This window comes from Zea mays, chromosome 3 (assembly GCF_902167145.1).
Source record: "Zea mays cultivar B73 chromosome 3, Zm-B73-REFERENCE-NAM-5.0, whole genome shotgun sequence".
Classification (NCBI taxonomy): Eukaryota; Viridiplantae; Streptophyta; class Magnoliopsida; order Poales; family Poaceae; genus Zea; species Zea mays.
Genome location: NC_050098.1, coordinates 216,433,474 through 216,446,515, shown reverse-complemented (window position 1 = coordinate 216,446,515; position 13,042 = coordinate 216,433,474). Strand labels below are relative to the sequence as shown.

Sequence of the window (13,042 nt, the reverse complement as noted above, 5' to 3'; positions counted from 1 at the left end):
CACAAGATTGGTGTCTCTTGCCTCAATTACAAGTGAGTTTGATCGCAATGAAAGAATCAAGAAAGCACGATTGCAAAAGCCAAGCGACAAGAGCGACAAATAACACACGGATCACTTTCTCTCTCAAGTCACTAATCACTAATGATCTCTTTTCTCAATTGTGAAACTTGGAGAGATGGAGGCTTTGAATGTGTCTTGGAATGGATTGCTAGCTCTTGTATTGAATGTTGAAGGTTGGAATGCTTGGATGTATTGAATGGAGGTGGTTGGGGTTGTATTTATAGCCACCAACCACTTCCTAGCCGTTGGGCCATTCTGCTGAGCGCGGACGGTCCGCCCTCCTGGTGCGGACGGTCCGCCCCTGTAGATCAACGGCTGAAAATGCAACGGTCAGCAGTAACGGCTATATCAACGGCTATATTGCATTTAATGCGTCGTCAGATGTCAGACAGAGCCAGTCGCGGACGGTCCGGTCGTGCACCCCGGACGGTCCGCGAGGCCCCCTATAATTCATTTCTCCGAACCCGTCACCTTCGGGTTTTTCGGTTTCTTACCGACCGGACGGTCCGCGCCTGAGGCCGGACGGTCCGCGCGAGGGCTCGGACGGTCTTCGCTTTTCCTCCGGACAGTCTGTAGTGGAAACTTGTGTTTTTGCATTGGTTCTGTCCGAGGGGTATCCCGATGTCGCGGACGGTCCGCCGCAAGAGCCCGGACGGTCCGCGCTTGGCCTGTTTTTCCAAAAAGCTTCTCCTGTCCGGAATAATCTACGGTATTCCGGACAGTCGAATTAGTATAGTTGTAGATGAACCTTTGGCACCTGTAGAAAGTATAATCTAGAGCAAACTAATTAGTTTATCAATTTGTGTTGGGCAATTCAACCACCAAAATAATTTAGGAACTAGGTGTAAGCCTAATTCCCTTTCAATTATTATTAAGGATGTCGGATCATATCGATCCGCTTTGGGAACATGGAGACAATATATATCTCGGATTTAAGTGCAAGTATTGCAAGAAATAGTGGAAGGGACGGTGCTAGAAGCAACACCTTTTAAGAAACAATTGAAGGGGGGCAGTGACACGTATGGGACGGGTGATGGCTCGTCCCAAGGGTGTGTCGGTGCCATGTTCGGGTGAACATCTTCTAGGAAGGAGAAGACGCTACATAAGACTAAGATCACGACGCACCTGAGGAGCATAGGACCACATTCACGTGATGGGACACCATGGCCTACAACAAGTCAACAAGCATATTGGACCCCCCAATTCTTGCAATAAAAGACAAGGTTCATCTTCACCTGGGGCAGATGTGCGACCGGGGCTGCCCGGGCTGCAGCCCGGTCGCTGCACAACAGAAATGCTAATATATGTTAAATTTAGCCCAAATCCCAAAAAACTAGGATAGAGCCCCTCTCGACCTCTCGGTAGGGTTGCCGGATGCCGCCCCTCAGCCTTTAGCCCTCTCCACACCACATGCGCTGCGCCCCTCACCTCTTCCCGCAACCCTCGAGTCCTCGATTATCCAATATCCATCATTATTCTACATATTAAATAATTTGGCACAGCTTGCGAGCCGGCTCACGAGCCGGCTCACGAGCCGGAACGAGTCGGCTCGACTTGCTACGGCAACGAGCCCAAAAGGCTGACTAGGCTCGGATCGCTCGAGGCTCGCGAGCCTCGAGCTTATTTTTCAGCCCTATCCTCGATGACCACGCACGTCACATATTGCTAGTTCGTCGGTGTGCCACGCTCGATCGGCAGTCACCCACACATGCGCGGAGGCGCGACGGCGCCCGTCATTCACTCCTTTGGGCCTCGACCATGTGCCCACGCTACGACTAGGTGCAGCCTCCCATGCTGGTCTGCTTGCTGCTCCGTGGAGTGGAGGCGTGAGCGTGACAACATTAAGCCTCCCCCTGCTGAAGACTGAACCGTGCTAGCGTGCTACTATTCTATTATGTGGCTGTTAGTGCTAGGTAAGAAGGTAAGATTATTTGGTTTTAGTTTCATCGGTTATTTGTTATACTATATTTAGTAGGTATATGTTTGCATATATTAAAGGTAAAAAGATTTTGAAGCATTTCTAAAGCATAAGAACTCGAAAGATAGATTTGTCTCGCAACTTCAACTAATAAACATCATATGTTGACTATTCACTGTTGTATTTTGTAGATTTCGTATCAACTTATTTAGTCTACATGTTTCTTGAGTATTTAACCTTTTGATCTTGCTACTTTTGTTAGATTAAACAACATTTAGATTGTTTTCTTTTGTTTAATTTTTTTTATAACCTTAGCTTAGTAGCCCCTCTTTGACCCGTTCCTGGATCCGCCACTGGTCTCCACCCCTTCTTCCATATATGAATTATCTAGTCGGTGAGGTGACGCGCCAACCGATGAGGTGGGTGTACCAATAGGAGGAGACTAAGTATTACCAAATGTTGATGAAATCGTGGAGTACACTTCTACGTGGACCAGACAGACTTGAGCGAAGTACAAGACAAAGTTGATGCGTGAGCAAGTTATTATGTTGCTCTCATCGGAGGAGTATAATACAACATAGGATCCGTGGAATGAACACCCGAGGGAATGATCTTCACTAGAGGGTGTATCGTACCTTCGATTTTATTTGTGAACTATGAAACAATGGCATGTAATGCATTGTAATGTATTTGAATTGCCAAATATTGTTATTGAACTTGTGATAACATTTGGTTCATCTTTCGTTCAAATTATGGGACCTCAATATGCTTTATTTGCCAACAAATCTAAGTAGTTCGATTTCTGTACATGTGCTACCAGTTTATCAGGTAAGTAACCGGTTAATCGGTCTTATTGATGATTATTCGGTCTCGATATGTTTGAATTCTAAACTGAATTGGTTTTAAATTTGACTGGTTTATACCAATTTATCACGATTAATTGGATATCCGTGTCGACCGGTTTCAACCTTGAGCAAGGTCGGAGGAGAACAACAGGAGCCCACCAGCCAGAGGCGAGGGAAAGAAGGGAAGCATCAGGTCCGGAGTAGAGATGGCAATAGGTAAATACCCATCGGGTATTACTACCCCATACCCATACCCACGACACAAAAATTAATCCCATCGGGTCACCCACATACACTAGTGGGTATGGATTTACCTTCATACCCATGTGGGTATGAGTCACCCATCGGGTCAACCGTACCCACAAAAATTAAACATCTATCAAAATATTATATTATACAAATATCAAGTATATTCATCTAAATACCATTACAAAATTTCTAGCATCATTTAACCATCCATTCAACATACCAAAGATAATTGGATAAAGTAGTAACACTAGGATAGTAATACATAACACATTACATGTTCCATTATATAGTCATTAAATTGTCATTAAGCCATCTATTACATTATGGCAGAAAAGATTGTTAAATAGTAAAGAAGATGAATGACTAAAGTCAAAGTTCATGCTTGAGCTAAGTTTATATTGAGTATTTTATACCCACGGGTTGACGAGTATGGGTGAAGGCAGAACGTTCTAATACTCGTTTATCCATTGAGTAAAGATTTTTGCCAATAACAAACCCACGGGTAAAATATTTAACCTATATACTATCCTAATGGAGTAAATACGTACTGGTTATCGGGTCGCGGATACCTATTGCCATCTCTAGCCCGGAGGCGGAGAGGAGGAGAATGTAAAGTCCGATCCAAAAGCCCTGGAGCAACGGACGAATGCGGTAGATGCAAGTCCTCTGGACTCGACCCCCGCATGGGCTGTTCGTGGGCTGAATCGAAGACCTACTCCTAGTGTTTTGGGCCTTCCGGGCTGCACACCCCAGCCCGGCGCTCATGTCCGCTCCTACAAGTGGCTAGACCTTTTCTTCCGTTCACCCGGCCTGCCGCCTGCGTCCTCCCTCGTACGGCAACTTGTGCGACCGCCGGCGCCGACGCCCCAAGGCAGGTGCCCTGTGACCAGGCCTTCGCCGGTCCCTTTCGCGTCCTTCGCCGGCGACGAGCACCACCAGGTATGCGCACCTTTTCTCTTCCGTTCCTGTTGTGCGAAACCGGGCACGCGAACCCTAACTTAAGCTACTGTGTTTGGTCGCATCTAATTTCAGGTGTAATTAATGGAAAAATTAATCTTTTGCCATCGGGTAGAATGGCATACCAAATGTCAGCCTATGAGTTGAAGCCTAACTTAAGCTACTTGCCTAACTTTGAGTTCTTTTACCAAAAAATATTGGGTGTATAAGAGTATCTCAAGAGCTAACGACTCCTCAAAATCAGTTTTAAGGGATATCTAAATAATTAGTGGGGGTAGATTTTAATCCTTTCTCCAACAGATCCCTTAAAGCGGCAGATTGTTTCTGGGGAGCCCAAAAAATCCCTCATTTTTAGCTACAAATGAGGGAGTTTTAAGGGCTATGAAAAAGTTGGGAGCGGTTTATGGGAACTGTTGGAGACACGTTTTTGTGTTTTTCCTAAAAAACTGGATTTAGGGGAGACTTCTGGGGAGCTCTTGGAGATGCTCTAACGCCTTGTTTGGAACCCTTAGAGCTAATAATTAGCCAGCTAACAATTTGTTAGCTGGATTGGACCAGCTAATGAAATACTGGGGGTGTTTAAGTTATCGTTATTTAACTATGATTTAGCTAACGATTAGCTGGGGGTGTTTGGAACCTTTACAACTAATTTTAGCCGCTAACTATTAGCTCTAGAGATCCCAAACATGGTCTAAGTTTACACCCTATGTTCTTTACCAGGTCCGCCCCTACCAAGAATCCCGTTGCTTTTGCTTGCATGCTGTTTCTGATTTTATTTCATATGTTAAAGGCTCAAAGCCGAGACGACTGCCATGACCTTAACTGGTTCCAACCTGCTTCGTGGTTTGCAGTTCGTACGGGAGCACAATCAGAGGTGATCACCATTTGCTGCCTGTTTGGTGAAAGTTGCGTGATGGATGGATATGGAGAGGCGGCTGCTGTGGCCATGGAGTTGGAGGCCGAGGCCAGCCCATCCAGGGGGCGCTCCTCTCCTGTGGTTTCAGGGTCACCATCCCAGAATTCTGATGGAAGCATGTCCTCGTGGCGGCTGGGCCTCAAGAACAGCATCCAGACTAACTTTGGAGATGATTATGTCTTCCAAATTGCCTCTTGGTAAGAGCCCTGTCCTCCTCTGTCTTGTCATTTAGATTGCAGTTTCTATGGCGTCAACCGTCAAGAATGGATAAGGTAGGTTCACATGAGCCATTGGGGCCTATTGAAGGTTGCAGATATAATCCTACTTTACAGTTTGTGTATCACACATGGTTATCTGGTGTATCAGTTCCTCCCTGTATTGTAACTGGGTGTTTCTGGTGTCTTGTATGAATTTTAGACCAAAGACCATCAGTCCTGCTTTCAGATGTTGTTCTGGGGTTTTCAGATTGACAGATCGTATCATCAAGAGGAACACTCCACCAAATTTAAGATCCTCTTGACTAGAATCAACACGCTCCATTAACTAGGACCGATTACTAATGGTTAAAACCAGCACCCCGAAACAAAATAAACCATGCGCTCCACTAAGTATATAAACGCAAAAACAGGCCAGAAGCAAGCAACACTAGTTACTTGCATGGACATCACAGGTTTTGAAGGCCATTCCAAAGTCTTCCCTCCCCCTTCAGGTGCTCCTCCTTCCTCAACAGTTGACTCCAGTGCTGCAAGGAATCATAAGCCTTATGGTCAATTGCCTTTTGATTAATCAGTAGCATATATTGGAAAAGACCCAGTCATTCCTGGTTTTCCATAATTCCCAGCGCATTCCAGCTAATAAAAAGAGGTTCAGCTTGTTCTGTCTCGAGCCAGGTTGCTTCAATGTGCTTTGCTCAAACTCATGAATGCTAGTTGTGTTCTTACCCCAATTCAAGCTAGTTCTCACCTAACACCAAGCTTGAACTGCCACATTGTGTGGAAACAGTAAATGATCAACATCTTCGTTCTCGCCAATATTTGAGGGTCTTTTGTGTTCCAAATGTCCACCATTCTCATATCCACAAAACCAGGATATAAAACTAACTTGTTTTTGTTGTTTTTTCCTGTTCCTGTTCCTGACTGCCAACCCCATCTACATAAAACTCTGTTGTAAAAAAACTATAAATACAACTCCTTTTAGTTGTTTTTATGCTCGACATCTCTTAGCAAAAGACCAAGTACTTCATAATAGAAAATTATCTTCATTATTTGCAAGAACAACACTGTATAATCAGCATATTGGAGACGAGTTAAACCTCCATCAGGCAGGTGTGGAAGCAGACAACAACAACAACAACAATAAAACCTTTTAGTCTCAAGCAAGTTGGGGTAGGTTAAGAGTTGAAAGCCACAAATCAAGGCATTCTTTTCAAGTCGGACGACTTGCTGGTCGTTCTGGCTGATCAACTTGGGCGATTAATCGCGATTGGTCCAAACCGATTTTTTTCTCTCGAAAGAGCGCAGGAGGACTGCACACCCATATATTAAAGTAGAGGGAAAATATTTGGACAGTTGATTAATCGAACGACTTGAAAACAATGAATCAAGGTTTAGACACATGGATAGCTGTTTTCCATTCTCTCCTATTCGGAGCTAAATCTTTGGGTATATTTCATTCTTTCAAGTCTTCTTTTAGTGTCTTTTGTCATGTCAACTTCGGCCTTCTCCTGCCTCTTTTTCCATTACTATCACGCCTTAGGATTCCACTCTACACTAGTGCCTCTGGAGGTCTCCGTTGGACATGTCCAAACCATCTCAATCAGTGTTAGATAACCTTTTCTTCAATCGGTGGTACCTCTAGCCCATGACGTATATTATCGTCCCAATCTCGGTCCCTTCATGTATGACCACAAATACAACGCATCATACACATTTTTGCAATAGGTGTGGTAGTAGACCTAAGATCATTTTACCTTGATTAGAATTTCATATAGTGAATCTCTAACAAGGTTGAACTGAAGAGGGGACATGGGACCTAAGATCATTCACCTCTTCCCTCATTTAATTTATAGGGTTCTTGGTTTTGGTTTGAGGAATGGGGTAGTCCATCATCTTTTTCTCTCATTTTTTTTGTTTGGCTTGTGAAATGAATGGGCTGATCCATCATCGCTTCGTACCTCACAACTCACAAGCTAATAATTAGTGTAAGTACGAGGAAATGAGGAATGGAGTCACTTCACAAAATTTGAGGGATGAACTCATGATGCACGGTGCACCACCTCACCTAGGATAGGGTGGTTACTCGAACTAAACACCCTATTAATAGGTACTCTTGCCTCTTTCAACAGCCTATCCATCTTTGAGAAAAGTTTGAAATTTGCAACTAACTATGTCATATGCCGTCCCAAAATCCAGTTTCAAAATGATACCCTTTTCCTGACCCTAAGCTCACATAGACTTTATGCAGAATAAGAACTCCATCCAACATATGATGGCCAGGCATGAATTGTCTTCTATTAGCTCTAGTTATCTTTTCATCCACTTTGGTCAATCTGATAGTTAACGCTTTGGTTATAATCTTATACACCACATTCAACCATTCAGTAGACAAATTGGACGTTGATGACCTATATGATTATTGCTTGTAATTGTCTGCTCCTATTTTTATTCACATTTTATATTCTATTATTGGCATTATCTGTGCTTCTAGTACTGATGCTGATGCTCTTTTGCTTCTCCTTGGATACATCTGGTAACAAGCCAGGAGATCTCAACGCTTGCAGTTTCCTTGTCAACAAATGCACTAAAGTTTTATTCTCCAGAAACCGGACAGTACCTAGGGGAATGTAAAGGACACGAAGGAACAATCCATGAAATCTCCTTCTCAGCTCCATCGTCACCACAAGTAATCTGCTCTTGTTCTTCTGATGGAACTGTCAGAGCTTGGGATACAAGAAACTTTAAGCAGGTTGTTTTCTAATACTTTATGTTTATTGAAAATTCTTGTCAGCATTTCAATTTTCCTTGTATGTGTGTATGGTTGCTTAATAAGACTACCACATCTACTTATTTCACAATCAAAATGAAAAAGATAATCATATATCCATATTACCCTACAGGCTAAAGGTGTAGAACATCTGAACATTGTGCCCATGATTGTGTGCTCCTAAAATGGTTATGATATTGTTCATGCTAATGGAAATTAGTCAACATTTCTGTTTTGTTCTCTTATGTTCGATTTTTTCATGTTCCTGTTAACATAATGACTATATTCTTGTTCACTTCATTTAGTCATTTGTCCTACGTTTAGATTAATATATGTTGCCGTATGCACTTTATTGCTACTGCTTATGCATTCATATTGGAACACTGCCCTACTTCTGCTTAAAATCGTTACAGCGCCATGACTAATTCTTCTGTTCGCTTTGTAAATTCTACTACTAAAACAAGTTCTGTTTTTATTTTCATGCTTGAATTTGGGTTGGCCATTGATCCCATTTGATGGAACATGAGTATATTTATCCGTAGTTTGTACCTACTTTTTCTTTATACTGGGCAACTCAAAACTTTCTTCCGGTTCAAAAGAAAAACTCGACCTACGGGAGGTAAGACAGCCCCTGGGCATTGTATTAAAAAGAAGACCTTCTCACACAGGTCGAGAAACTCCTGAACCTCTGTCCCACCCATACACAACGGCACCGTAGCCCATGTGAGAATGACCGCGACTGGGGCCGGGCCTTAGACTCGTGCTTTGGCGTGGGATAGACAAGGTTTTTTTAACCACAGCCTGAAATCCGCTTCCACGGTAGTCGAAGTCGGGACTTGAGGACTCAGACCGTCTAACCAACTCGGCTAGATGCCTTTTCGCCAAAAGAAAGAAAAAAAAGATAAGTAAATGGAAGTTCAACTCAATAAGGTGATGTCATTTTTGTGATTGCCTTTGTGACCAACATTACAATGAACTTATGCAGTTTGCTGAACTTAGCTAACAGAGTTTTCTTACAGCTTTATGACAGTATGAATTCTTCATTCCAATGTGAAAAATATTATTGTATGTTGAATAGGTTTTATATTTTTTATCTAAGTAGCTACTAATGTAATGATATAGCACTTCATTATATGCTACATGTGTCTTGTCAAGAGTTTTACCACTTAGCATGCATTTCAGCATTTGATATGCCATTAATGATTAGTGTGCTTGTATGCCAAGCTTTTTTGTTTCTCTTTTTTGTACCAGTAAGTACACCTGTTTGTCTGAAGTTCTCTATGTTCTAAATCCAACTGTTCACTGTCTCTAAATGTTGCCAGATATCTTTGCTAAGAGGAGGCGTGTCACAAGAAATGTTCACCTTCGCTTTTGGTGGATCAAATGGTAGCCTACTTGCTGCGGGCTCTAATGCCCAGGTAATAGAGTAGATATGTAATATTAGGGAATACATATTAGCAAGGTTTTCTTGTATTCACCACATACCTGCATTGTTCATTGCATATTTCTATATAAATGTGCACAAACTTTTGAATTGTATATCAAACCAGTACAACAAAGAAGGGTGGGCCTGCAGTCGTAATCTCTCTTCACATGAATATCCTAGGTTTGAACCAGCCTCCCTGTAGAATTATGCAAAGATAAGGATGTCTAGAAATTTCATTCCCCAGACCCCACCCTGGATAGTTGTGTGGGAATTTTCAGTACTGTATGCTTCCTATTTGAAAGAGGATGGCTGGGAAAATGATTATTGGATTGATTATTGAGGGAGCCCAAGGCTCAGTACATATAGGCAAGGATGTCCCAGAAATAGGAAAGTGCTAATCTAGAGAATCAGGAAAGTGCTAATCTAGGGACACCTTGCCAATCAGATCCAATACTACCAAAAAGGGGAGAGGGGCTGCAGCCGCCACTGCTCTAGGGTTGCAGCCGACCACCCTCCTGGGCCAACCGAACACCCTAAAGGCCCATGGGCCTATATAGCATGCTAACACGCCCCCGCAGTGTGAACGTCGGTGGTTAGCCACGGACATTCAGACTGGACCGAAATTCAGCGAACACCGAAGAAGGTAGCCCCTTTGTGAAGACGTCGGCGAACTGAGATGTCGTGGGAACATGGAGAACCCGCACGGCACCCATGGCGACCTTTTCACGGACGAAGTGAAGATCTATCTCGATGTGCTTCGTCCGTTGATGTTGTACCGGGTTGGATGACATGTAGACTGCGCTGACATTGTCACAGTAGACAATGGTGGCACTGCGAAGCGGGATGTGTAGCTCGTGGAGGAGCTGTCGTAGCCAAGAAGCCTCAGCAACACCATTAGCGACAGCGCGATACTCGGCTTCTGCACTGGAGCGAGAAACAGTATTTTGACGTTTGGAGGACCAGGAGACCAAGTTGTCGCCGAGGAACACAGCGTAGCCTGACGTGGACTTGCGCGTATCGGGACAGCCAGCCCAGTCAGCATCAGAGTAAACCACCAAGTCATCTTGAGTCGATGGTCGGAGATGAAGACCCAGGTGAAGAGTGCCCCGAACGTACCGAAGAATGCGCTTGAGAGCAGCCAGGTGAGGCTCTCGCGGATCATGCATATGAAGACAGACCTGCTGCACGGCGTAAGCTACTGTAGGGCACCGGCAAGACTGCGGTAATCTGACGGGTCAGTGACTGGAGCGCCAGAGTCGGCAGAGATCTTGGGACTGGTGTCAACGGGCGTGGTACAAGGTTTGCATTCCGCCATGCCAGCACGGTCCAAGATATCCAACATATACTGCCGCTGAGAGAGAACCATACCATCAGAAGTGCGCTGGACCTGCATCCCCAAGAAGTGATGAAGTGCTCCCAAATCCTTCATAGCAAATTCCCGCTGGAGAGCCAGGATGACTTTCCGCAGAAGATGTGTCGAAGAGGCAGTGAGAACAATATCATCGACGTAAAGTAGTAGATAGGCAGTGTCTGAACCTTGGTGGAAGACGAACAACGAAGTGTCTGACTTGGCTTCTACGAAGTTCAGGGATACCAGGTATGTGGCGAAGCGGCTGTACCAAGCACGAGGAGCCTGTTTTAACCCATACAATGACTTGTTCAGACGGCAGACAAAGTCCGGGTGGGCAGGGTCCTCGAATCCGGAGGGTTGAGCAGCGAACACTGTCTCTGTCAGGGTGCCGTGTAGGAATGCATTCTTGACATCGAGCTGGTGAACAGGCCATTGACGGGAGAGCGCCAGAGAGAGTACTGTGCGAACAGTTGCAGGCTTGACGACGGGACTGAAGGTTTCGGCGAAGTCAATGGCAGGGCGCTGGGTGAAGCCCCGAAGTACCCAGCGTGCCTTGTAGCGTTCCAGGGAACCATCGGCATGAAACTTATGCTTGAAGATCCACTTCCCGGTGACAGTGTTGGCGTGACTAGGACGAGGAACCAAGTCCCAAGTCTTGTTCTGAAGAAGCGCCGTATGTTCCTCCTCCATAGCGGCCCGCCAATTTGGATCGGCCAGGGCGCTGCGGAAGGTCTTCGGCACCGGAGATAAGGGCACAGCGTGGTAGAGGACCGGCACGCGGAAGCCGTCCTTGGCCCGGGTCACCATGCGATGATGGTTGACCGTGGGAGGAACGACGACAGCACCTCGTGGTAGATGGCCGGGTTGTGGAGCAGCCTGCCCGGCCGGAACTGGTTCAGGTGGTGCTGCGGTGGCCGACACTGGGCGCCTGGAGTAGACGCGCAGAACTAGATGCTGCGCGCTTGGTGGAGATGGTGCCGCGTGTGGCAACGCGGCACTGTCCTGCTGTCCCGCAGGCGTGGCCGCGCGTGGCGCGGTCTGTCCCGCAGGCGTGGCCGCGCGTGGCGCGGAGGTGGTCGGAGGCGGCACCCCGGTCGGTGAAGAGGGAGCCGCGCAGGGCGCAGTTCCCGCACGTGGAGGTACGTGGAACCCCGGGGGAACTGGAGGCGCAGGAAGAACAGCGCCACGGGAGCCTGGAGATCCTGCAGAAGACATGGTTGGCAGTCCTATAGGGGGGACTGTCAGGTTAGGGATTTCATCTAAAAAGGTGAAGTCCGCAGCTGCGGGCGGTGAGGGCTGCTCGGCGAAAGGGAAGGTGGACTCGTCGAAGATAACATGACGAGAGATGATGATTCTATTGGTGGTAGGGTCAAGACATCGGTATCCCTTATGGTGAGCAGAGTAGCCGATGAAAATGCAAAGAGCAGAACGGGGTGCAAGTTTGTGGGGAGCAGTGGTCGAGAGATTGGGGTAACACTTACAACCAAAAACGCGGAGATGATCGTAGGACGGCGCACTACCAAGAAGGGCAGAGTGCGGAGTCGAGAAATCGAGCGTCTTGGTTGGTAAGATGTTGAGGAGGAGAGTCGCAGTGTGCAACGCCTCGGCCCAATATGAAGGGGGCATGCTCGCCTGAAACAGGAGAGAGCGGATGACATCGTTAGTGGTGCGAATAATTCGCCCAGCTTTACCATTCTGTGGGGACGTGTAGGGACACGACATGCGAAACAAGACGCCATGCGTGAGTAAAAAGGTGCGGGTGCTGGAGTTGTCAAATTCCTTGCCGTTGTCACTTTGGACGACCTTAACGCGATTGCCGAACTGGGTAGACACATAGGCAAAGAAGTTAGACAGAGTGGAAAAAGTGTCAGATTTCAGGCGTAAAGGAAATGTCCATAAGTAATGTGAACAATCGTCAAGAATAACAAGATAATATTTGTAACCGGAGATACTAGGAATGGGTGATGTCCATAGGTCACAATGAATAAGATCAAAGTTATTTGACGCCCGAGATACTGAAGTACCAAAGGGAAGACGAACATGTCGTCCTAACTGACACGCATGACATATAGGATCCAAACTTTTATTACATGCTGGAATGGCAGAAGCTAGTTTGGAGAGGGCCTCGCGACCGGGATGGCCGAGGCGACGGTGCCATAGGTGGGATGGTGCAGCACTGGCGACAAGGGAGTGAGCGACGGGCAGCTGCAAGGGGTAGAGCGGACCGGAGCTATTGCACCTGATGATCACGTTCCGCGAGAGAAGATCCTTCACAGAGCAACCATATGGGTCAAATTCCACAGAGCAATGGTTATCGATAGTAAATTGTCGAACAGAA

The 13,042-nt window shown here is 45.9% G+C and overlaps 1 protein-coding gene across 3 annotated transcripts in view; it reads left to right on the top strand.

Annotated features, from left to right (window-relative positions):
* The first annotated feature begins 3,731 nt into the window (after positions 1–3,731).
* The window catches only part of LOC100217313 (Transducin/WD40 repeat-like superfamily protein), a 30,386-nt gene continuing 21,075 nt past the window's right edge, over positions 3,732–13,042 (top strand). Inside the window, exons 1-4 of one of the 3 annotated variants that reach the window (XM_008674094.3) lie at positions 3,732–4,011; positions 4,881–5,142; positions 7,764–7,909; positions 9,250–9,345. In XM_008674094.3, the coding sequence (XP_008672316.1) occupies positions 4,947–5,142; positions 7,764–7,909; positions 9,250–9,345 (438 nt within the window). In that variant the 5' untranslated portion in view covers positions 3,732–4,011; positions 4,881–4,946. Of the gene's footprint in view, positions 4,012–4,880; positions 5,143–7,701; positions 7,910–9,249; positions 9,346–13,042 lie in introns of all 3 variants that reach the window. The other 2 variants (XM_023301836.2, NM_001143659.2) reach the window with 2 other exon arrangements.